General features: G+C 36.1%; 1 protein-coding gene across 1 annotated transcript in view; it reads right to left on the bottom strand.

Moving 5' to 3' along the window:
- The window catches only part of IL1RAPL2 (interleukin 1 receptor accessory protein like 2), a 650308-nt gene that overhangs the window by 18652 nt on the left and 604772 nt on the right, over window positions 1–26884 (bottom strand). The window contains exons 6-7 of the mRNA XM_059156822.1: window positions 12087–12232; window positions 2452–2595 (exon numbers count right to left, since the gene is read on the bottom strand). Coding sequence (XP_059012805.1) covers window positions 2452–2595; window positions 12087–12232 — 290 coding nt within the window. The remainder of the gene's footprint in view (window positions 1–2451; window positions 2596–12086; window positions 12233–26884) is intronic.

Raw genomic sequence — 26884 nt, 5'->3', positions numbered from 1 at the left:
CATTCAGCTAGTACAGGTGTTGTATATTTAAGGTCTAAGTTTCCATGTAGGAATAAAAAAATATTTGAATTCTCCTTCCTAATGAAAACCCTTGAAGTCCCTTCCTTCCACATTACATTTGCTCCCTAAAACAACAGGTTTGGAATCAGTACATACAATTTTCTAACCAAAATGCTCTATATTTTTGTCATTTTTCACTACATGAACCACACTGGAGATGTAGATGCAAAGTAGAAAATTTAATCCTGAAATGTCCTATGATGCTAGCATGGATTCAGCCTTACAAATATGTACTACAACTGATCAGTTAATCTGGATTCTTGGGTATGGGTGATGAATATAATTAATTATTGCAGATTAACTTAATAAATTGTATCATCACAGAGGGTATTGACAAATTGCTTATATTCATGACTCAAGACAAATTAATCACAGGAGCCTCCCTCTCATGTTCTTTCATTTAGACAATGTGTCTTCTATATTCCCAGTTGAATAATTTAGCCACTTGTTACTATTTCCTCAGTAACTATTTCCTCAGTAGTACATTTCATCTAGTTATTTTACACGTGCAAGTAAGAAGTCAGATTTTTTCTTTTTTTTCAATTTATTAACATATAGTGTATTATTTGTTTCAGGGGTACAGGTCTGTAAATCATCAGTCTTACACAATTCACAGCACTCACCATGGCACATACTCTCCCCAATGTCCATACTCAGCCACCATATTCCTCCCCTCTCCCCTCCAGTAACCCTCAGTTTGTTTCCTGAGATCAAAAGTCTCTTAGGGTTTGTCTCCCTTCCCAGTCCCATCTTGTTTCATTTTCTCCTCCCCTTCCCCCATCCACACCCTGCCTTTCAAATTCCTCATATCAGAGAGATATGTCTGTCTCTGATTGAGAAGTCAGATTTATCTATATTAATTTCTGTATCTAGAAACTGACCATACTTTCATATATATTGTTGGAGCACATAATTATGGTTGGAACAGGCCCTAATCTCTCATTTTGAAACTATGCCTGAATAAGGGTCTATAATACTTTTAAATGACTGCTATAATAATTAGGTAGAGGGGCACCTGGGTGGCTCAGTGGGTTAAGCCTCTGCTTTCGGCTCAGGTCATGATCTCAGGGTCCTGGGATCAAGCCCCGCATCGGGCTCTCTGCTCAGCAGGGAGCCTGCTTCCCCCTCTCTCTCTCTGCCTGCCTTTCTGCCTACCTGTGATCTTTCTCTCTATCAAATAAATAAAAATCTTTAAAAAAAATAAAAAAATAATTAGGTAGATATACTGCTTTGATAAAGAGCATGCATATGTACTCATCAAACAACATTCAACATTTCCCTAATTGACTATGAAAACATAAGTCAATTAAAATCCACTCATCATTATTTACATAATAGAAAACATAGGACCAATATTGAAGATTCCTCAAATTTTTTTTACAGTCATCACCCTGCCCTTCTTCTACCACTATAAAAATAAACAAAATCATGAATCCTTCTTCTTTAAGACCATGATCTTACAAAAACAAACGAAAGCTCTAACCTTCATTATTTTAATATAATGAAACGTAGAATCAAAGTCTGACTTTTTAATGACTTAAAAATGGACTTCTTTTTAATCTTGGTTTACCTAAGGGGTTCCACACATACATTTCCAAGACTTACAGTAGTTTGTGGCTGAGGACTTTATGCATATCGAGTTACATGTCATGATTTCTTATTGGTATTGATTTGATATATGGTAATTTATTCTCTTGAAAAATTAAATCATTTTTGAATGTTCAAAGAAACAAGGCTCAATGCAATGCTTTACTGATATTTCATTCAAAAGATTTCTAGGGCCCTAGATGGCAAATATAAGAAAATTATAAACTACATTCTGAATTTCTATCCTTTAGGTCATTTTTGAGACTGGTTCTAAAATCATCCAAAATATGTGGATCCAGATGCACTGTGAGATTTTAAAAAAGACTTTTCATAGCTTTTAATCTGTTTCTTAAATGATTTGCTTATTTTTTTAATGTTAGGAATGGCTAAAAATGATCTGTACCTAAATCTTAATTTTCTGGAGGAAAATAATGGAATTGATTCTTAATTTATTTCTTAGTAAGGGGAAGGGTTTTGACAGCAATTGTTTTAGTTCCAGATCAGTTCATGTCTCCTTGTTAAACTGTTTATTTGGAAATAGTGTCAAACATACAAAAATAAAATATTTTCAGAGAACGTCTGTATATACTTTAACCAGATTGTCCTGTGGTTAATATTTTCTCCCCTTTGTTCTTTCTTGATAAATACATAAATTTTTTTCTGAACTGTTTGAGGGGTAACTTGCTTTAGTCTGAGCCCTGTAACTCTAAATATTTCATCATGTATCATTTAAGATTAGGGATATTCTCCTACCTAATCAAAAATTCATGCCTTTTAATTGAAGTTGAACAGGATACAGCTTACCATTGGTAGTTTCATCACCTCCAAAATGCTGTCGGTAGAAGAGCATCAGTTCAATATTGTAGCATTTGTAGATGATCACAAGAAGTACAAGGAGGAGGAAGATTGCTCCCAGACCTCCTGCAAGTTCAATTTTGTAGATTAAATCTGGAACAGATAGAATAAACAGGAAAGGGTAATTAAATCAGCAACACTTGGGATCTTTCCATATTTCTAGTCTGTAAGATGTACAAACCATTCTGCTTTTCTTTCCAAAAGATTCTTCCTTAATGCGGTAAGTAGCCTGTTCTCGATACATTTGTGTAAATCAAATTTTCATAAAATTAACTCTTTTCTGAAGATTTGAATAATTTTACTCTTGAAAATGATGTCTACTTGAAAAGGAATAGTCACTCCCAATTTGTTCTGAACACATCTAAATCTTACATATATACTTCTGTTTTAAGAGTATCTCAGGGAAATGTTAGAACTGCCTTTTTCTGGGTCTAGGGCCAGTATTTTGTTGTTTCTATTAAATTATCTTACTGACTTAGTAAGATTACCATCTAGTACTTCTCAGGCCACAGGCCCTATTCTACATGAGAGCAGCATAAAATTATTCTCAGAATCAAATCAAATTGAATGAGCTTGCAAGATGTAACTGTTTCATTTAACCCTAGGAAAATAATCCAATAGAAGGTGACCTGGGAAAATTAGCTTATCCATTCCCCCTACTTATTTGAATAAATGACTATTATATATATATAATATAATATGCCCAGTGTGACTAAAAGTGAATGAGAAACCCAGGTTAATAATTTGCACTATTCATCCAACACTAGGCTAACTGATAGTAGCCCTAGGCTTCTCCAGAGGAGCACCCCTAGAGCACTAATAGCTGCAAAAATTAAATCAACACATAATGGAAGGAGATCTAATGTATCCCAGGCTCAGGGTTTGATTTATGCATAGCTTAATTAGTGATATTAACAAATCTAAGGGGTATCATCAAAAAAGAGGATAGTACCATGAAATTCAGAGGAATGGGAAGTCAGAAGAGAATTTAGAATGTGAATTCAGCAAAGTCTAGAAGAGAAAGACTGAATCTGAAAGACACCAGACCAAAGACATATTTTCCTCTGTGTGATAGGGATATTCATTCATCTTAAACATAGATAAAATTGCATAAAATATTAGTTAACTTCCCCTTAATTTAATTCCATAATTACTAACTGACTTTTAAAAATTATCAGTTCTGCTTACTATGTAGCTAGAAACTAGAAAAGAGAGTGAATTTCTAGTTTGTGTATCAGTTGTTTATGAGTTTGGTTTATATCAATCAGCCTCCTTGGATGGGTAAATTCTGTGACACTGTCAAAATCAAATTTCTAACCATGACAGACTGCCACTCCTGAAGGTCTCTTAAAAACCAGACTGTCAACATTTCCCTGGCGATATCCCTTGTCTCTACATAGGGTTATTGCTTAAGAGAAACTAGGCAGGCTCAATATGACAATTAAGATTAAAGAAAAAGATAAACATATACAATATATACTACATGCAATTTTTACTACACATATAATACATAGTATTTAAAATATACTACTACATATATATAAAATAGATACTATAAGTAATATATATTATACATAAAATTTTCAACCAGTCTATTAATATATTCTCTAAGTAAACCTTGAGGGCAAGAATCCTATAGGGCAAATTTATAAATGAAGAATCTGAGACTCAGTAGTTTAATTCAGTTACTCAAGGTCATATACCTAAGAAGTGGCCAAGATGGGATGTGAGCCCAGATATTCTAGTTTCAAATTCAAGACCCTTTTTATTATACCACTGTTTTGTAAGCTTCAGCTGGAAATTGACAAAGGAAAGATTTCTCCCTTTTGCTTCATAGAACAATTGGTAATGCTTCATAAGAATATGTAACTTGCAGTGAATTTTGGCTCCTCCTGTCCTTCCTAGGAAAATAACCTAAACTACAATTCACCAGGCAGAATGAAAGGACTGAGTAGGTCTCGTGCACTTCATTAGAGGATACTGAAGAATTCTGTAACTGTACCAGAGAGAAAAGAAGGGCCTTCTGGAGTCCAGCATATGAAGAAAAGTTTTAGGTTTCATGGGGAGAGAGAATTTGATCTTGGAAAGGAGGTGGAGTGAGAGAGGAGATGGTAGAAGCCAGAGACAGCATGTTCAATCAGGAAAGTCACTGAGTGGAAATGTAAGAAGCATAAGTAAATGTCTCTTTTTTAGTAAGGAGAGAGAGGGAATGATGGAAAAAGGAAGGGAGTGGGGCTGCTGTGAAGGACAAAATATATTAATGAAGAATATCATGAGCAGACCCATAACAAGTAGGGATAGGAAACTGGATTCTATCTCTGTCCTGCCTGGTGTGAGAGGTAGTCATTTTGAAAACTGAGCCAAAATGTTTCAGGTAAAAAATGTCGTACCACACATTAGCTCTGCCTCCTGCTGTCTGTATAGAATGTAGCTCCCCAGGAGCCACTATACAGTGGCTGTATATGGGTGGAAAGACAGGCTTGTTTATGAGACCTGAGTGGGGCTACAATATCAAAATCTTTGCTTGTTTTCTCACCATCTTACATCAATTATGCATTCATAACAGCCAGTGTTAAATTGACAGAGCAATGACTTTTTTGTTACTCTAGAAACTGACTTCTCTTTGGTATTAGGACATTGATTGACTTGATTCAATATGTTTTTTTCTGCTGTAAATGTTCATTTACTGTTGTAAATATTTTTGGCTTTTACTCTTTCCTATATTTCTGTCTGTCTCTCTTTCTGGTCAGAATAGAATTCAACTGCTTTCAAAGTCACCAAATGGGAATTTTTTCAGCAATTTCTATGCTATTTACAGAGTAGAGTTGCTATTAGGTAGATAAGAAACTTCAGCAGTAGGAACAATTTGTGCTCCCAAGTAGCAGAAACCTTTTTTCAGCAGTAAATTTATGGAAGAAAATCATGGTATGAAAAGTACCTTTGTGGTTTGGGGGTCTTTGAAAGATATTACCTAATGATGGCTGTTTACGTTGAAAACTGTGTACCTAGTCCTGAGACAACCAGTATTCTTTCATTCAGCCCAGGCAGAGACATTAAAAGGGAAACATGCATCCTATAATCAGAGGGCAGAATTGCCATCACCCACAGGATACCTGGCTTCTCTTTTGTCTTCTCTTTTCAACTGCCATTTCCTATCTCAGCAGGATCTATACTTCTAGGGACATTTCCTGAGAAGGTGAAAGTCATTTTATTTGGACTGTGTCTTATATACACATCACAAAGATAGCTATATCCAGAATAGCAATTTGTGGGATTGTAACTTTTTGTAGGCACTCAAAGTAAAAGTGTAATTCTTTTTAACCTTCTTAGTTTGAACCCAACTATCTCTTCACTTTGAAAGGGGATCGGACATTATAGAATGGGCAAAGTAGCAGCTGAAGCCAAGGGATTAGAGAGAGGGAAGACTGGAAATGTTTTGAGTTATCTCATAAGTTGGTAAGCAGGTTAGGAGATCCCACCTGGGGATTTCCTGTACAGATTGGGGGTTCAGCAGTGGGGCAGTAGCACTGGGAATGAACAGAGAGATTCAGTGATAAGATTTGTTTGTGGGAAAGGCAATATGTGCAGATAAGAAACAATTATCATAATTTCCTTAGCATAAATTCAGTCTCATTCACACACACACACACACAAATGGGATGGACTTCTTACTAAAATGTTAGTTGTAATTGTTGATAATAGTTCATCAGGGAGTGAGCAAGTGGTAGGTGCAGGTAAAAGATGCATTGGAAAGGGTCGTTTTGCTCTGAGAAAGCCTGACCGTGTTAATTGGATATATTAGACATGAGTTTTCATCTTATCAAAGGCTTTTTCATTATATGAAAGGATTCATCAAATGTTTCTTCTCGGGGGCGCCTGGGTGGCTCAGTGGGTGGGCCTCTGCCTTCCGCTCAGGTTGAGATCTCAGGGTCCTGGGATCGAGCCCCGCATGGCGCTCTCTGCTCAGCAGGGAGCCAGCATCCCTCCCTCTCTCTGCCTGCCTCTCTGCCTGCTTGTGATCTCTCTCTCTCTCTGTGTCAGATAAATAAATAAAATCTTTAAAAAAATGTTTCTTCTCGATAATTATCACTTAGGGCATTTTCAACGTCTGACTTACAGCTCATCAGGAAGTTACTGTTCCATAAAAAAAGCCATACTGTTATTCCAGGTGGAAACAATGCAGCCACTGAGGCCAGGCTATGCTGTGATAAAGTTTGAAAGGTTCAACTCCAAAGGAAATATCTGAAGTTTTTCTAGACAAGCCAGAGTGTAGTCTGATTAAAAACATTGGAGCAGAGCCATAGGCTTCTCACTCTTTTCTGGAACTCTACCATATTGTTGAGCACTCCTAAAGAAAATGGAATAAGGGAAGATGAACTGCATCCTTTTGCAAAGCAAAAAATCTAACTGCTACTTAAAACAGAAAGTGCACCATGTTCCCCCCAAAGGTTTTATTGTTCTATATAATATTTCCAAAGCATGAATGCTAATATTTAAAAATCAAAAGATTGCATGCTTAGTGTTTCAACTTAACTTGAAAATTCCGAAGTTCTCATATTTCTGGGTTTACATTTCAACAAGCATGGCAATAATCTTCTCGAAAAGAGTAGTGATTGCCCCTTTAAGGTGAAGCATGTTTTCTCTAGCCCCTGTGCTTCTTTCCCCATAATATCCAGCCTCTTAAAAAAAAAAAAAAAAAGTTCACTATCTGCCTGGCCCCTGAGGTATTTAAGTTTTCAATCCCCAATCTGGAAACTGAATTTCTTTAAAAACAGAAATGCATTTAGGTAGCCCAAGGCAGACACTAGACAAGAGAAAATCACAGGTACATCCTGTCTTTACCAATCCCTATTACCTATTTCCGGCCTATTGCTCTGGCCCTCTAAAAGAAGGATTTTCACCAAACAAATACTTTTGAGCACCTACTATATTCTATGCCCTAAGGATATAGCGTAAATAAGGTGGGAAAAGTCCCTCTTCTCATGGAGTTTATATTGTAGTGAGGCGGGAGAGATAAGCAAAAAAATACCACATCCCCCAACACATCTCCATGATGGGCATTAAGAAGGGTATATGATGTGATTAGCACTGGGTGTTATAAGCAACTAATGAATCACTGAACACTACACCAGAAACTGATGATATATTATATCTTGGCTAATTGGATTTAAATAAATAAAAAAGAAGAAAACAAATACATAATAAATACAATAAACAGAAATAAAGCCAAGCAAGAGAAAAAAAGAAAGTGATGGATAGTTCATTAAATGATTAGATCAAGAAAATACAACACACATATATATGTGTGTGTGTGTGCATACACACACACACACACACACACACACACATATATATATTTAATATTATTTCACCTTGAAAAAGAAGAAAATCTTTTCATTTATTAAAACATGGATGAGGGACGCCTGGGTGGCTCAGTTGGTTGGACGACTGCCTTTGGCTCAGGTCATGATCCTGGAGTCCCGGGATCGAGTCCCACATCGGGCTCCCAGCTCCACGGGGAGTCTGCTTCTCTCTCTGACCTTCTCCTCGCTCATGCTCTCTCTCACTGTCTCTCTCTCAAATAAATAAATAAAATCTTAAAAAAAAAATAAAAAATAAAACATGGATGAAACTGGAGGGAATTCTGTTAAGTAACGTAAGCCAGAGAGAGAAAGGTAAATATTATACTGCATGCTATCACTTATATATTTATCTGTGTCTAAAAAAAAAAAACCCTGAAGTCATAGAAAAAGAGTAAAAAAATGATTGTCAGGGGCTTGGAATATGGGAGGAAATAGGGAGAAACTGGTAAAAGTGTACAAACTTTTAGTTGTAAAATGAATAAGATCTGAGGATCTAATGTATAAAATGGTGATTATAGTTGATAACATAGTATTGTATAATTGAAATTTGTTAAGAGGGTGAACTTACATGTTTCCATCCAATAAATAAATAAATAAATAAATAAATAAAAAGGAGAAGAAGAACAAAGTATATAGGTGCAGTAATGGATGTGTTAATTAATTCAACAAGGGATACCCATTCACAGTGTATATGTATATCAAATCACCATGTTGTTACTTTAAATATCTTACAATTTTGTCAATTTCACCTCAGTAAAGTTAAAAATTTTTAAACAGAGAAAGTGCAGATATCTTGATATCTTGGTTATCACAAAGAGTAGGCTGAGAAAATGAAGCAGTCCCTGCCCCCAGATCTTGCAGTGAAGGAGATGAAATGGACCTGGCACACTGATTTAAACTGTATTACAGGGGTGACTGGGGGGCTCAGTCGTTAAGTTTCTGCCTTCAGCTCAAGTCATGATCTCAAGGTCCTGGGGTCAAGCCCCACACTGGGCTCCCTGCTTGGCAGGGAGTCTGCCTCCCCCTCTCTGCCTGCCTCTCTGCCTACTTGTGATCTCCCTCTCTGTGTCAAATAAATAAATAAAATCTTAAAAAAACTGTATTACAATTTCAAAATTCTAAATAACAGAAAGCAAAACAAAAAGCAAAAACAAAGGGAGTGTTGTGTAGTATTACTTTATATAGTGTGGCCAGGGAAAGGTATTAAGTAGGTAATATTTAAGCCGAGACCTATATGAAAAGAGTAAGTGAATCATCAGAACAATGGGGAGAAGAGTGTTCCAGGCCCTGGAAATAGCAAAGGCAAAGACCATCAGCCAGGACTGCGCTTGGTGAGCGCAAGAAATAGAAAGGAAGCTAGTGTTTGTGCTACTTAAGACAGATAGGCAGATTGTAGTAGAAAATGAGATCAGATATCACAATAGATTATGTTATGCATTGTAGGCCATGGCATAGATTTGGGATTTCATTCTGAGTGTAAGAGAGAGGGTCTATAATTGGAGGGCTCTGATTAAAGGAATATGATCTGACTTACATATTAAAAGGATCATTCTGGCTACTGTTATGAGAATAGACGATAAGGGGACAAGGAAGAAGAGGGAAGACCATTAGGAGGCCACTGCCATGAGCCAAACAACTGATGTTGATGTTTCAGACTAGGGGGGTGGTAACAATTAAGGTGAGGAAAGTCATCAGAATCTGGACATATTTTGAAAACAAAGCCATGGGATTTGCTGGAGGACTAGTCTGACTCTCAGGATTTTGGCCTGAGCAACTGGAAGGATGATGATGGAGATAGAGAAGGCAACTGAAGGACCAGGTTTACAGGAAGGAAAAATCAGAATTCTCATTTGGGACAAGGGAATATTGATATGCCTACTAGATATGTCTACTAGTGGAGTTTTTGAACAGTTGTTGAATAAGCAGTTAAGAATATAACTCTGGGGGCGCCTGTGTGGCTCAGTTGGTTGAGCAACTGCCTTCGGCTCAGGTCATGATCCTGGACTTCCAGGATCGAGTCCCGCATCGGGCTCCCAGCTCCTTGGGGAGTCTGCTTCTCCCTCTGACCTCCTCCTTTCTCATGTTCTCTCTCACTCATTCTCCCTCGAATAAATAAATAAAACCTTTAAAAAAAAAGAATATAACTCTAGAGTTTAGCAAGATTAGGCAGGCTACAGATATAAATTCGGGAGTTGTCAGCATATATGTAAGTAAGCTCATGAGATGGAGATGGAATGAAATCATCTAGGGAGTGAGAGGAGGGGATCTGAATCCTGCAGCACTCTGATATTTGGAGATGAGAAAGAGGGGGATTAATATTCTCAGTTATGCATGCTTTAGACACATTTCCTTGCAGAAGGAAGTAGCAGTTATACATTGTGCTTTGGTTTTTACTGTCAGATTATTAGAAATTTTAAGGGTTGCTAGTGGTTGCTTTCCTTATTAAAGAGAAATGGATTTGTTTTTAAACTCAAGGCTATTCCTATCTCTGCTGACTGAGTGATAGGAAACCCACCACCACCATTATTTTTCCTCATAGCAGGAACACTATGTATTTGTTGGGCAATTTTTTGCTTAAAGTTTGTCTTTCTTTGCACTCTCACTACTCTGAAGATTATAAGCCCCATGCCCCACACAGCCTTGAGGATGTCTATCTTATTCATCACTCTATTACCTAGTACTTAGCACAATACTTGCTATACATAATCTTCAATAATAAAAGATAACATTCATTAACCAGATGGGTTCTAAGTGCCTATTAGTGGTCAGACATTGCCCAAGTTGTTGAAGATACAGAGGTACTACAGACCTTGGCTTGGATGATCTCTGAGCCTAAAATAAGACTGGAATGAGCAGGAACAAAGTGATCTTTGCTATAAGGTATCTGGACATGATGAACGTCTGCCCTTTATGTAGGTGGATTATGCGGTTGCCTAGTGCACAGGAGAAGTTATCCAAGTTCTGCATAATAGCAAACACTGAGTGTGGCATATTTCACACTACATCATTATCATTTGAGCCTCAAAATGTCTCTACAAGGTAGATATTATTATCCATGTTTTACAGATAAGAAAATTGAGGTTCAGGATGCTTTATCAGACAAGTTAGTACTGCTGAACCGAGTAGTTGAATCAGTGGTGGAAACAGGATCTCTTCAACCAGAGTCTCTTGATTTCACGTTCCATATTAGATTCCTTTATATTTAAAAAATCCATTATTTTAAGATGGAATCAAATCCATCTGAGTAAGAAATGGTACTAGAGAGATAAAAGCATTATTTTCAGAATAATGACATTTTCCTGCTTTCCCTAGAATGGCTGGTCAAGGTCAAGTATTAGGGTTAGCTGGAAAATAGAAACTCTATCTTGGTTAAGAGGTACAACTAGTGACCTTGTTGACTGAATCTATTCTATTGCTCTATAGCCTAGACAACAAGAACACTGATTGAGAACATTTGTTCTGTTACATTTAGAAAACCTTTGCCAGATACACAAATACAGAACTATTTAGCTTTTTGCAGTAATCAAGAGTTGTGGCAGGGTAAGAGCCAATCTCAGAAGCAGCTCCAGCTGCTGGGATTATTGTTCCTATACCTGCTTTTATCTCCTTTATCTGTAAATTTAGTTTCTTTTCCTTGTTCATTATATGCAATTTCCACCCTGTCTGGAACCAAATTTAGAGAGAGATTTCCATAAGTGTCAAAATATTTTAAAGGATATGCACCTCTCAGAGGCCTCTTAACACCACCAGATCATATCATGAAATATTGTTTATAATCTTTATTATAACAATTACAAGAATATTATGATATCTCTTCACTATTTTTATTTATATTTTAGCCAGGGAATAAAAAAGTGACTTTGTTTCTTATCCAATAATAAAATCCCCAGTTTCTCATTTAAGAATATGAAATGGTGAAGCACAGAGAAAAATTTAAATGTTAATACCTATCAAATTTTATATAACACTTATAACCAAGGTACATTTTATCTCACTAAATTTAATACATAACTATTTCATTTTTTATCTACTTCTTAATGGATAGAAGATTATAGATATTTTATGTGAATATCCATAGCAAAAAAGATATTTTTCCTTAAAAAGACAAAATGTTTAATAGAAGTTCATGCCTCATGATAAAATAAGGCCAGGAAGCATACTTAACTTCAATAGTTACTTGGTAGCTAAACAAACCATAGTAATACTTATAAAAATAAATACCCTTTTTACGCAGCAGAACACTGGCATGTTTCCGTCCATTTCGGTTTTCCACATGGCAGGTATAATTTGCCAGGTCAGCCTCCACCACTGAATCAAAGATGAGTGTCAATTCCACTTCTTTTTCTCCAAGATGCTCTTTGAGGAGCCTGAAATAAAGACAGTATTCTTGGTTGAACTGGTTTAACTTGGGGAGAGAGCAGCCATGCAAACATATAAATGATTATGTAGTTCACAAGGTCTCCAGTGGGCATGGAGAATCTTAACTGGGTGGAATGTATGGAGCCTTCAATAAGAAAACACAAAAAGTGACTCTTGATGTGAAGATCAGATGGAAAATGAAACAACTGAGGAATTCATTCAGCAAAAAGAAATATTACCATGCCAGTAGGCTTTGGCAAATGAAGCCAACATGATTTATGTGGCAAAAATGAGGAAACATTGGGCTCCATGTTCTAAGCTGAATGTACGAAAACAAATTAGATTTTTGCACCATGCCATAAAGGGAAAAAAATCGATAGGTGTAGTGTTTGTGTTAGAAGTTTGAGTTTTGATAACAGGGCATAAGAAGATAAAGAAATGAAACTTGAAAATGGTTATCTTGTAAAAAGTAAACTGAAAATGTTTAGTAGCCTTCTATCCCCAAATATCCATGAGAGAAGTCTGTTCATTTTCCTCTTGCATTTGTCTAATGCAGGCATGTGCTCTGTGCCCTAACCTACTAATGATGCTAGTGCCCTGCCATGCCTTGCCTTTTCCAGACACTGCTCCCTGTTTTTCTTTCTCCTTTCCTCATATGGAAAACCCTGCCCTATGTGACATTTTCTCATAGTCCTGCTTTTGTTTTCTCAAGTGAAGTTACAAAGGGCCTTAATGGCCAGGAATAGGTGTTCTTTACAGAGGAACTGAGTTGCCAGGAACCTTTCTTATGTGTGGTTCCCATTTCTTCAGAGAGATAGTGTCACCAATGACCAGCTACCTCTTGAATGAGGTGAAAGTGGGTACCTGCTGACTTTTCTGTTTCCTTCTTTAAAAAAAAAAAAATATATATATATATATATATATATATATATATATATATATAATTTATTTATTTGAGAAAAAAAGAGAGCAAGAGAAAGCATGAGTGGGGGGATTGGGGGAGGGGCAGAGAGAGGGGGAGGAGCAGACTATCCCTACCTGCTGAGCAGGGAACCCAATTCAGGACCGGTTCCCAGGACCCTGAGATCATATACTGGGCCCAAGGCAGACTCTTAACTGAATGAGCCACCCAGGCACCCCTTGCAATTCTACATGCTAGCAATCATGCCATTAAGTTCTGGGCTGTTTCTTTTTTGTTAAGATTTCTTTTATTTGAGAGAGAGAGAGCAGGAGGAGGGGCAAAGGGTGAGGGAGAGAGAGGATCTCCAAGCAGCTTCCCCCTGAGCATGGAACTTGAGTCAGGGCTCCACCCCAGGACCCGTGATCCAGTTGGATGCATAAGTGATTGAGCCACCCAGGGACCTCGGGAGTGAGGTTCTTAAATACATGTATTAGCAAGATAGAAAACTGGAGCTCTTGGGAAGTTAATTCTCATATCCTTTTTGACACCTGGTTATGAATGCAGGAAAGAATGCTCTGATTTAAGGGCATTTAGCAGAAGTTTGGAGAAGACAACTATGCTTAGAGAAAACTGGGTTCTAAATACAGGCCTCCAATTTACAAGTTTAAGCTGGATCCATCCTTACAAAGTAATTAAGTCAATGGTGCCTTAATTTAACTCACCTTTAAGTTGGGAAAAATACCCTACTCAACTTTGTTGGGAGGGTAAAATGGGTTAAAGCAATTTAAAAAGTAAATAGCATTGTACATTTACAAAGGAATGTTATTAGACATTAATATTTCGTTATCAAAAAATTGTTTACATTTGGCTCTTACAAAAATATTTACATTGATATTTATTGATATTTAAAATTTTGTTGGCTTAATCTCTTCTGATTCCCCTTTGAGAGAAAGAAGGCTTAAAGTTGGGTTGGTGGAGGAGAGTTCTTAGAATTTAAGTCTCCCACACTGAAATCTGAAGCCCAGATTATATTACAAATAGACATGCTTTTAAAATTAACCCTGTTTCTGTACCCTCCCAATGATACACATATCTGAGAGTAGATAATACTGGCATTTGTAACTTGAGTAAGTCTCCTGCCCTTTACACTTATGTACCATCACTGACTTAGACAAATGTAAGAATTTTCTTAACCCATTTTATTGGTAGTCTTTCTATTTTCTTCCTTGACAAAGTTGTAGTTTTCTTCTCTCAACATATATCTAACCAAGGGAAAAATGGGAATTTGCCATCTTTATGGTTTATATTAAATTTTACTTTCTCCATTTTCTCCCTGCTTTGGGTAAATCCCATTACACTCAATTCTTTTAGTTTCATGGAACCTGCTATGGAAGAACCCCCTTTAGTGCCAGGAGCTGCTTAAGCACCACAGATTAAGTTTGATTTAAAGCTTCATCTCTAGGGCAGTCACAGCCTCTGCCAGGCATGAGGCCGAAAGTTGATCCTGTCCTTCCAGACCAAGACTTTCCCTTTTCATTTCTAATGCAGTTTCCAAAAACAGCTCTTCACAGGCTGCAGAAAGAATCTGGAGGGAGGAATTGAAAAACGATCCGTCGTCCATCTATTAATATATATGAGGTATCTTATCAGCTCTTGAATATGTAGAAGTGACTTGCTTTTTGGGAGTTAGAGTCAGCTGATGTTTATATCTACAAATCACTCAGTAGAGCAATCATAATTTCTTAGCAAATATTGATATATAACAATATACCAATGATTCTTTGTCAGTTCCTGATGAAGTGCTTTGCTCTGGCCTAGACATGTGGTGTAAGATAAATATAAACACTAAAAGACCAGGTCCCTGGGGTACCTGGGTGGCTCAGTCAGTTAAGTGCCTGGCTTTTTATTTCGGCTCAGGTCTTGATCTCAGGGTCATAAGATTGAGCCCTGCATTGGGCTCCATGATGGGTGCAGAGCTTGCTTAAGATCCACTCTCTCTCTCTCTCTCTCCTTCTGACCTTCCTCCTCAGCTATCATTTGTGCATGCTCTCACTCCCTTAAAAACAAAAACAAAAACAAAAACAGGTCCCTGTTCCCAGTAAGCATTAAAATTTAAACAAGAGACAAGATCTACAAAGTTGAAAAAATATAGACATAATGATGTAAAGAGTGGTACAGTCATGCTTACAACAGCTTTCAAAGATAGGAGAAACTATTTTGACTAAATTATCTGGAAAACACTTGAGAAGAGTCTGCCTAGACAAAAAGAATAAGGAAATGTTTTCTAGGATGGAAGATAGGAACAGGTTTTTGCAGAATATGTGAAAGAAAGACACTACAGAGGCTGGTTTTGAAATAGAGGATACAAATGAGAGGATCTTGGGATATACTACATGAGGTATATTTTGGGACATACTACTTGAAGTAGCTTCAGAAGCATTTTATTCCAAGGATTAGCACTGAAGGCAAGTTATATGCAATAGCAAACACCAGAAAAAAAAAAGAAAATAATAAGTTCAGGTGATGGAAATCACCATCTTCAAAAGTTTTATTTAGTCAAGACCTAGTCTTAAAAACTAATTTAGTCAAGACCTATTCTTTAAAACTAGTACTAAAAAAGCTTGCAAGTTGTCACTCTCATCCTTAGAATAAGAAAAACAGTTGAAGAAAATTAAAAATAACAATTCTTAAATCCATCAAAGAGTGGACATCACAGGGCAAACTCCTGCCCGCAAAGTTTGAGACAGGCCAATACTGAGAATCACATCATATTGGGAGCAGAAACCAAGGAGCAGGAACCAGTACAGATAGAAACAAACTATAACTAATAAGTCAGTGTAAGGCCAGTACACACTAACCTGAGAGTTTAAAAACTCCATTAGATACAATCTTTGGGGGTACTCCACATTTTCAGGAGGTTTGATTCTAGGAGCCCTACCAGGGTCTTAGGGTGAAGATCACAGAAAAGCTTCCCTATGCTCTGTCAGGGGAATTTTTAAAAGCAACTATCTTGAAATAATCCCAAAGCACTCCCTTCTTCTTTAGTAAAGACCTGCACTGAAAGGAAACTCTTTTATCAGAGCCTAAACTACTTGGATTTTACCAAACCCAACCTTCCTGAGGGAAAGGAAATACAATACCCAACTCCAGCCCCCTCAAACTTTCCTGTATCACTTAAAAAGAGAAAGAAGGCTGAGAAGCAGTTGTGAAGGTCATAGTTCAGAGGCACAGGCTCACTAAAAGACTGAGACTTTATCATAGGATTACAGAATGCTTACCACCACATCAATCAGGCTCCTGTATGATAACAAGGGCTTTCAGTTGAAAGAACTGCAAAGCTCAGACCCTATTTAAGAAGCAGTCTTGGGCGCCTGGGTGGTTCAGTTGGTTGAGCAACTGCCTTTGGCTCAGGTCATGATCCTGGAGTCCCAGGATCTAGTCCCACATCGAGCTCCCTGCTCGGCAGGGAGTCTGCTTCTCCTCCTTACCTCCCTACTCTCATGCTCTCTCTCTCTCAAATAAATAAATAAAATCTTTAAAAAAAAAAAAGAAGCAGTCTCTAGGAAAACACAAAGAAAACAGTGGAGACATAAATGAGTACATTATAGGATGTTTTAGCCTCTTACACCTACAACAATAGCAAACACTAAACCCAGCCTAATAACATAAACATAAAATCTCACACTAAAAACATTTACCTCAGTTCCTCTTACCTGATACATAATATGTGGTTTTCAAAAACAACAAAAAGCTACCAAAAAAAAAGTTGAAAAGTGAAAAAAAGAAAAAAGCCTAACACTGCCCCCCCACCAAAAAAACCCAAAGAAACAAAAACCCAAAGAACACAGTCTGAAGGGACAGAGCACACATCAGAACCATATTCAGATATGGCAGATATTTTGGAATGATCAAACTGGGAATGCAAAATAACTATGTTTAATAAGTTAAGGAATCCAATGGGAAAAATGAACAATATATATCAGCAGATGGGTAATATAAACAGAGAGATGGAAACTCTAAGAAAGAATCAAAAGAAAATGCTAGAAATAAAAACAGTAACAGTAATAGAAATAGAGATGCTTTTCATGGGCTCATCAGTAGACTGGACAGAGGTATAAAAAAGTTGGTGATCTTGAAGATATATTGATAGAAATCTCTTAAACTAAAATGTAAAGAGGAAAAGTTCTGAAAAATGGAATAAAATATGAAATTCCCAAAGAATAATTACAAAAAGAGCAAGATACATGTAATTCAAATACCAAAATGAGAAGAAAGGAATAATTAGAAATATATAAAGTATTAGAGTTGAGAATTTTCCAAAGTTAATGAAAGACTCCAAACCACAGATTATAGGAAGCTCAGAGAATACTAAGAATGAATACTAAAAATGGACACCTTGATATATCATATTCTTACTGCAAGGAATCAAAACAAAGAGAAAATTTTGAAATGATCCAGAGGAAATAAAAGTACCTATACAAGAACAAGAATAAGAAAGATATCAGATTTATCTTTAGAAACCATGCAAGCAAGTAGAGTGAAATATTAAAAGTGTTGAAAAAAAAAAAAACACCGACCTAAAATTCTGTATCTATCTAAATTACTCATCAAATGTGAAGAAGAAATAGAGTTTCTCAGACAAATAAAAACTGAGAGAACTTTTGCCAGTAAACCTGTCTTGCAAGCAGTGTTAAAAGTTCTTCAGAAAGGGGCGCCTGGGTGGCTCAGTGGGCTAAAGCCTCTACCTTTGGCTCAGGTCATGATCTCAGGGTCCTGGGATCAAGCCCTGAATCAGGCTCTCTGCTCAGCAGGGAGCCTGCTTCCTCCTCTCTCTGCCTACTTGTGATCTCTCTCTGTGTCAAATAAAAGTTCTTCAGAAAAACTGAAAATGATATAGGTCAGAAATTTGGATCTATATAATGAAAGAAGTATTAAAGAAGAAATTAATGAAGATAAAGTATTTTATTTCTTCTATTCATGATTTATCTAACATGTCACAGTTTGCTTAGAACAATAATAACTGTTATAGGAAAAACAAGTTCTAAGGATCTATGATATAGCATGGTGGGGACTATACTTAATAATATGGTATTGCATATGTGGAAGTAGCTGAGAGTAGATCTTAGACTTTCTTACCACATTAAAAAAAAAAGAATTAATTATGTTAACTGTGTGAGCTGATGGATGTGTTAATTTTCTTGATCTGGTAATCATTCTACAAGATATATGTATATCATATCATCACTTGTACACTTTAAACAACACAATTATATTTGTGAATAATTTTTAACAAAGTTAAAATGTGAAAAACAATACAATTGATATATTTGGTGATCATAGTTTATGGATAAGTGAAATTAATGAAAGTTACAAGGTACTTGCACTACATGTGAATAAGTATAGTATTATTTATAAGTGAATTTAGATTAGTTGTATATTGCAAACTGTAGGCCTACCACTAAAATTTTTTAAGAGTACAGCTGATATGCTAAGAGAGAAGAGAAAATAAAAGCCCATAAAATGCTCAATTAAAACCAGAGCAGCCACAAAAAGAAAATTAAGAAAATAATGCCATCCATTGGCAACAAAAATAATAAAGTACTTAGGAATAAACTTAACCAAAGAGGTGAATGAATGTGTATAGTGAAAATTATAAAATGTTGATGAAAGAAATTAAAGAAAGCACAGATAAATGGAAAGACATCCTGTGTTCATATACTGGAAGAATTAATATTGCTAAAATGTATAAACAATCCAGATGATCTATAGATTCAGTTGTAACCCTTATCAAAATCCTAATGGCATTCTTTTATAGAAATAGTAAAAGTACCTTAAGATATACAGAACCATGAAAGACCCCAAATAGCTAAAACAATCTTGAACAGTAAGAACAAAGCTGGAGGGATCACACTTCCTTATTTCAAATTATATCATAAAGCTACAGTTACCAAAACAGTATGATTTAGTATAAAAATAGATATACAGACAAAACCGTATAGAGCACCGAGAAATAAATCCACAACCTATAGTCAACAGATCTTCAGAAATCCTGTACGCAGTGGGGAAAGGATGGTCTCTTCAGTAAGTAGTATTGGAAAAACTTCATATCTACATATAGAAGAATAAAACTGGACCCTTATCTCATATTGTATACAAAAATCAATCCAAAAAGGATTAAATACAAACATAAAATCTGAAACCATAAAACTACTAGAAGAAAACATAGGGAAAATTTTCTGACATTGATTTAGGCAATGATTTTTTAAATATATGATACCAAAAGCATGGGCAAGAAAAGCAAAAGAAACAAAAAAGAATCATAAATGCACCAAACTAAAAAGCTAAAATACCATATGGTCTCACTTACATGTGGAATCTAAAAAAAGAGGAAAAACCCACAAGCTCGTAGATACAAACACCAAATTGGTGGAGAGGCACGGGATTGAAGTGTGGGCAAAATGAGTGAAGGGAATTAAAAGATACAAATTTCCAATTACAAAATACATAAGTGATGGGGATGAATTGTACAGCACTACAACCATAGTTATCAGTACTGCATTATACATTTGAAAGTTGTTAGTAGCATAAATCTTAAAATTGCTCATTATAAGAAAAAATCTGTAACTATGTGTGGCGACAAATGTATCTAGACTTCTTGTGGTGATCATTTTGCAATATATACAAATATAAAATCATTATGTTGTACATCTGAAACTAATTTAATGTATGTCAATCATATTTCTATCAAAAAAGAGAGTAGAAGGGGCGCCTGAGTGGCTCAGTTAGTTAAGCATCTAACTCTTGATTTCAGCTTAGGTCATGATCTTATGGTTGTGAGATCGAGCCCCATGTTGGGCTATGCACTGCGCGTGGAGCCTGCTTAAAAATCTCTATCCTTCCCTTCTTTCCCCTTCTGGCCTCCCCCCATCTGCCACTCTTTCTCTGGAAGAAAAAAGAAAAATAAAGAAAAAAAAAAGAGAGGAAAGGTAACTTAAGGAATAGGAGAAAATATTTGCAAACTATGTATCTGATAAGGGGTTAAAATCCAAAACATATAAGGAACTCTTAGAACTCAATATAAAAACAAAACAAAACAAAACAAATAACCTTATTAAAAGTGGGCAAAGGACCTGAATAAATATTTCTCCAAAGAAGACCTATAAATGGCCAATGGGTATATAGAAAGTTGCTCAAATTCACTATCATCAGGGAAATGCAAATCAAAATCACAATGAGATATCATCTTCCACCTATTAGAATGGCTATTATCAGAAAGACAAAAGGTAAAAATTGTTAACCAGGATATGAATAAAAGGGAAACCTGTATACTGTCTGTTGCTGTGGACAACAATCCAGATATTCCTCAAAAAATAAAAATAGAATTACCATATGACCCAGCAATTCCACTTCTGGGTATATATGCAAAGGAAAATCTCAGATATTTTCACTCTCATGTTCATTGAAGCATTATATAATAGCCAAGATATGGAAATAACCTGTGTCCATCAATGGAATAATGGTTTAAAAAATGTTGTTTACATATACAATAAAATATTATTCTGTCTTAAAAAATAAGGAAACCTTGCCATTTGCAACAACATAAGGGAGCCTGAAGAATATTTTGCAAAGTGAAATAAGTCAGAAAATGAAATATATTATAAGATATGATATCACTTATATGTGGAATCTAAAAATGCCAAACTCATAACAACAGAATAAATGATGGTTTTCAGGAGCTGGAGGAAGAAATAGGTAAATGCTGGTAATTCAGTTATATAAGGAATAAATTCTAGAGACCTAATGTACAGCATGATGACTATAGTTAGTAATAAATGTACTGTATACTTGAGATGTGCTGGGAGAGTAAATCTCAAGTGCTTTCACCATAAACACACAAAAAATTGTAACTATTCATGGTGGTAGATAAGTTAATTAGCTTGATTATGGTTTGGCTTGATTCACAATGTATACATATACCAAAACATTATGTTGTATAAATTAAATACACACAATTTTTATATTGGTATATACATATACATATATGTTGTATAAATTAAATACACACAATTTTTATATTTATACCTCAACAAAGCCAGAAATTTTTTTAAAATCTAGCATGAAATAAAGTGAAGAGATTTGATTCTTCCAAAATAAAATAAAATACATAAAATAAAATAAAGTATCTAATCCTGATTACTTTTCATCCTAAATCACCCCTTAAACCAAATTGAACCCTCTTGTGATGTCTGGGTATCTTGCACTGTCTCTGGGTTGTTATTATTATGAGTATGAGTAATCATTGCCAAGGAATGATGATTGAGAATATCAAGAATAGGAGTATGTTTTTAAAACAAATTCTTTCGTTAATGTCATTTATAAAGTACCTGTTAAAGCCTTATTAGCAACCAGGATCAAACCCATAGTCTGACAAAATCAGATTTATTGAATGAATGCATTAAGGATGGGACACTTCAAAGTAACTGTGGGTCATTCCTCAAATGAAGGCAGGAAGAAAGCATCTTTTGTAATGTTTGGATTTCCACTGAAAGATTCTGAGTAGAGTCTAGGGAAGCCCTGATAAATTCTGGATGGGTTGGGATCTTTAAGGCTGGATTGAGAGAAGATAGGATTGACTAGGTGGTGAAAACTGTCTTGAGGCAAGGATTGCTTAGCAATAGGGTATTCGCTGTAATATATGAAAATAGCAAAGTAGGTCTGAGACATCACCAGTAAGAAAGCAGTAGTCACTCAAAGGAGGTGGGAGTTGTTATGGCATTTACAGTTTCTGCATGACCTTGGGAGAAACAGTGTTTCTGTTAACTTTGCAGCTGGCTTTATCAGTCTGCTCTTGATTGATAGCAGGGCTGCTTATTCTCAGTCCAGACTGATTTTCACTCTTTGAGTCCCAGGCAAGTTTTGACTTTACATCCTAAATGTGGAGTACAACAAGCCATTCTGGGCAACTGAGGATTACTAATAGTTATGTTTTGATGAATTTAGTCTAGTTTCACTGGAACTGTGAGCAAAATGCCCCAGGACAGCTCTTGCCAGTCTCTAAACTCATTTTTTTAATTCTATAAAATAAACTGATACTATTTATCTCAGATGGCTATCATGAAAATCCCAATGTAATTAAGGATGCCAAAATGCTTTTGTACTTTAGTGTGGAGTTAAAAAGCATGAAGAGGATTTATTATTATTAACATTATTATTTGATAATTATAGATACTTGTCCAAAGTAGTTTATTTTATATTTGATATTGGACGTCTGGAGTCTGTGCAGTAAAAAAAAGAGACACAAGTATGTGTTAGGTAGGCTTTAAATATAAGCATAGGTCAAGGCTAAGATTCACTATGGAACTAGAATGTGAAGAGTAGAGTCATCACTCCTCCAAAATTCATCCTTCAGATAACTGGCAATTAAGACTTAGGTAAAACTATGCTGCTTATAAAGCTTACTTTTCCACTGAAGCCCACTCATGACTTACAAAATCTACATTCACATATAGATCATAAGATATGAAACTTATTTAAATCAAAGGCAAATTGATGGATCAGTTTTCCTTCTTCCAATGAGATGAGCTGAGAATGGAGGAAAGAAGAGATGATGTGTGTGTTTGTGTGTGTGTGTGTGTGTGTGTGTGTGTGTGTGTCTGTGTGTATTAGCTCAATCTGAGGATGGCCAGAGTAGATGGGGTGTTTCAAGGCACTGAAAAATTATGGTGGAAAGTTGCCAAAACAGAGCATATCATTTGCCGTGGGCTGCCTAGGACTTCAGTAGTTTATACTTGGGGGACAAACTACATACTCACAGCTCTGTATTTTTTAATTGATTAGTTATTGAAAGGTTACTTGGAGTCTTTAATATAGGCTCACTTTATTTCAAGAATAAAATCTTTTCATACCTGTACCACATTCCCTTCTTTGTTAAGAGCATTTTACTTATTCAAGGAAAGCATGTTAAGGTAAAGAGATGGAAACAGAAGGCTAGAAAGTGGTGGAAGTAAGACTGAAACCAAAGTACATACACAACTTGTATGGACAATCCCTTCAGGAATTGAAAGTAAATAAAATGATTTGCATTTTATGAAGCTTGTTTGCAAAACCTCAAGATAAATTGAATATGTTTTTCAGCTCAAGAATTATCAACATTTGGTAAACATTTTGTGGTATTGCCTAAGGGGGGAAAAACATCAGATGTTAATAGAAAGATTTTAAAGTGACATTCATAATAAAAAATTACTCTCCAGTCAGGCAAAGCAATTGCGTTGAAATTCATGCAGTCTCCTTTTACGATCAGATGCAATTAATAATCTTTCAGGCAAGCTTAGAAACTATTTTTATTGTTGCTGTTTAATGGGATGAGTTCAATTTCTCTGACATTTTTTATTAGCAATGTGGAATACATACCTCACTAGCAAATTATTATTAGTTTTTTAATTCTCAAGACTCTGCTAATATTAATTAAAAGGAAGTTCTGTAAAGACATGGAACTGGATTGCCCTTTTGAGAATCCTCACACCCAATGACTACTACTCCATTTCATGAACTCTCTTATGCCACTTTGCAAACTTTTCCCATTAACCTTTAACAGAGGGATAGAAATTAGGATGTCCTTCCCGAATGATGATTTCCAGTGGGTCTCTTCCCAATGATTATTTGACTTCTCTGAATAGACATGGTAGAGCCTATAGAGAGCAGCTTGTTGTATTGACTTTTAACTGGTAGGGAAAAGAAAAAAAAACCTAAACTTGCACAATTGCAGCTTATGCAACTACACATACCAATTTCCTTTAATATGCCTACACATGACATCTTCTGGGGTCATTGGAAAATCTGGGATGCAGTTGTATGGGATAGGGTGGCAGTTGTGAATGAATACTACATTTGGATTCAGATTTCCTTCAGGTTCAGTCTCTTGGTAACATCAGAGAACTGGGCGGGGGTGGGGGGAGGGGCTATGCTGATATCTGCTAAAGGGCGATAAAGGAGAATTGGTTTGCTCAGAGTGGAGTCTGAGTGCTTTGACAATAGGTTGCAAGTCAGGAGATGGAAGAAGCCACTGTGGTCAAAGTACTGGGGGTGGGGGGGAGTAACCCAGAGAGCAAACAAATGATAATTCCAAAACCCTCCTCAGGATTTGATCAAATATGCTACTCAAGCAAGCTGCAGGGGTACTGCTTTGTACAGAAATTGCATTTACTGTAGTCTGAGTGGCATAATTTCATTAAGCCTTTGGTAAATCTCCAAGCTTTTTCCCTGAGTAGGTTCTCCCCTCCCCCGAAGTTCTCTATTCTTCAGGGGCAATAGTAAGAGGAAAAAAAGTTGCAACATGTATTTCTAAGATCAAGCCACTGCCCAGGAAACTGAGAACATAAGCAGTGTGGCCCATCCTCCTGCCAGATACAGTGCATCTGTGGCAGGTTCTCCACAAGTCACCTGCTTGGGAGCAATTTATTTACATCTCCACTTCTTAGATCTATGCGGCGGTGCACTTCCTGACATGCATGCACAACATAAGATCCACTATTCAATTAAAATATGAAGCAAATGCAATACCCTGAGGGAGAGCCATGCATCCAGAAGGAAATTTTCTTTCCAGAAATGCTTTCCAGAGGAATCCTCAACTTAACATCTTCAGCATTCTACCATAAGAACTGTTCTCTTTAGGGAAAATGTGTGGGCTATGAAAGAATGCAGATCTTCTCTTGGTTGAACTAGTGATATGATTAGCATTTTTTAAAATTAAACTACCAGATTTGTTCCAATCTACCATGCTGTGTAAAAATCCTATATATTTTCTTTTGAAGACATTGGCTTTGAAGGTTAGAAGACAGAATCTAGTAAGTAACTACTATGTTAGCATAAATGGCTATATCCTGAAGGAATTCCTGCACCCACACAATCTCTCAAATAGATCAAGATCATATAATTAATATTACAAAATGGCTGACTATGTGTTTATCTTGGCTAGGAATCCCTGCCTCTTTGTTTACACTTCTTTGAGGATATCTCTAGTTAACTAGAAGGGATTTTATTAAATTTTCTAAACAAGTTCCATGTTACTTTCCTCCACTGCAAATATAGGTATGTATCTTTTTCTGTGGGGAGGGTTGGGGAGAGTGGAGAAAGAGGATGTAACAAAATCAAATCAACAATGACATTTTGCAAGTCCTGAAATGTTGACTTTCTATGGTACTAAATGTTGGTTCATTTGTACCTAATAAAGTAGTTTAGACTACTGAACAGTTTCATATATGTATGGTTTGTCTCTCACCATTCTAACCATTTGCTGCTAGAGACTGGCTGTACTGCCTGGCTTTTCTTTTATAAAATGGTATAACCACTTTGGAATATAGTTTGGCAGATTCTTAAAAAGTTAAATAATCCTAGAGGGAAAAAAAAAACAGTAGGAAAAAGTTAATGAAATTTGAATAAAATATGGACTTCAGTTAATGATAACATATCAATTTTGGTTCACTAATTGTAATAAATGTACCATAGTAACTTAAGGTATTAATAAGAGTGAAATAGGTCAAACAGAGAAAGTCACTTATCATATGGTTTCACTTACTTTTGGAGCATAAGGAATAACACAGAGGACATTAGTAGAAGGAAAGCAAAAGTGAATGGGGGAAATCAGAGGGGGAGACCAACCATGAGAGACTGTGGACTCTGAGAAACAAACTGGGGGTTTTAGAGGGGAGGGGCATGGGGGGATAGGTGAGCCTGGTGGTGGGTATGAAGGAGGGCACTTATTGCATGGAACACTGAGTGTGGTGCATAAACAATAAATCTGGGAAAACTGAAGAAAAATAACAGGGAAAACTAAGTATGGGGTATGTAGGAACTCTCTATACTATCTGCTGTGGATTCAATAATTGTAGCTCTTCCCCAAACAAATATTCATATATTGAAATTTTAACTTTCAGTGTGATGGCATTGAAAGGTGGGGCTTTTGGGGAGGTGATTAGTTCATGAGAGAGGAGCCCTAATGAATGGGATTAGTGCCCTTACAAAAGAAACTCTGGAGAGCTTTCTCACCTTTTCCATCATGTGAGGACATGTGAAGGTATAGCAAGAAGATGACCATCTATGAATGAGGAAGTAGGCCCACATCAAGCACTAAATCGGCTGGCACCTTGGTCTTGGAATTTCCAGTCTCAAGGACCATAAGAAATAAATATTTGTTGTTTAAGCCACTTAGTCTGTGGAATTTTTGTTATAACAGCCCAAGCAAACCAAGACCTTATCTTCACAATTTTTCTGTAAATCTAAAGTTATTCTAAAAATTATTTTTAAAAAAGAGCTAAACAATGAACTAATAAAGTTAAATCTACACTTACTATAATTCAGTCACTCCAAGTCTTGGTATTTATTCAAGAAGGAAATATATGGGCATGCAAAGATGCATAATTGAATGTTCATAGCAGCTTTATCTGGAATAGCGCCTAAACTGCAAACAACCCAAATAGCCTTCGACAAGTGACCAGACTGTTTATATCCATATAATGGAATACTACTCAGCAATAAAAAGAATGAGCTATTGTTACATTTAACAAGATGGATGAATCTCAAAATAATTGTGTTAACTGAAATAATCCAGACTATAAAAAGCACATACTGCATTATTATATTTATATACAATTCTAGGGAATGCAAACATTTATAGAGACAGATCAGTGTTGTGGAAGTAGGGCAGGAGGGAGGGATTACAAAAGAGAAACTTGTGGGCAACTTCTATGTTCATTATTTTGAT

Source organism: Mustela lutreola, chromosome X (assembly GCF_030435805.1).
Source record: "Mustela lutreola isolate mMusLut2 chromosome X, mMusLut2.pri, whole genome shotgun sequence".
Classification (NCBI taxonomy): Eukaryota; Metazoa; Chordata; class Mammalia; order Carnivora; family Mustelidae; genus Mustela; species Mustela lutreola.
Note: the sequence above shows the minus strand (reverse complement) of the source record. Positions and strands in the feature narration are given on the sequence as shown.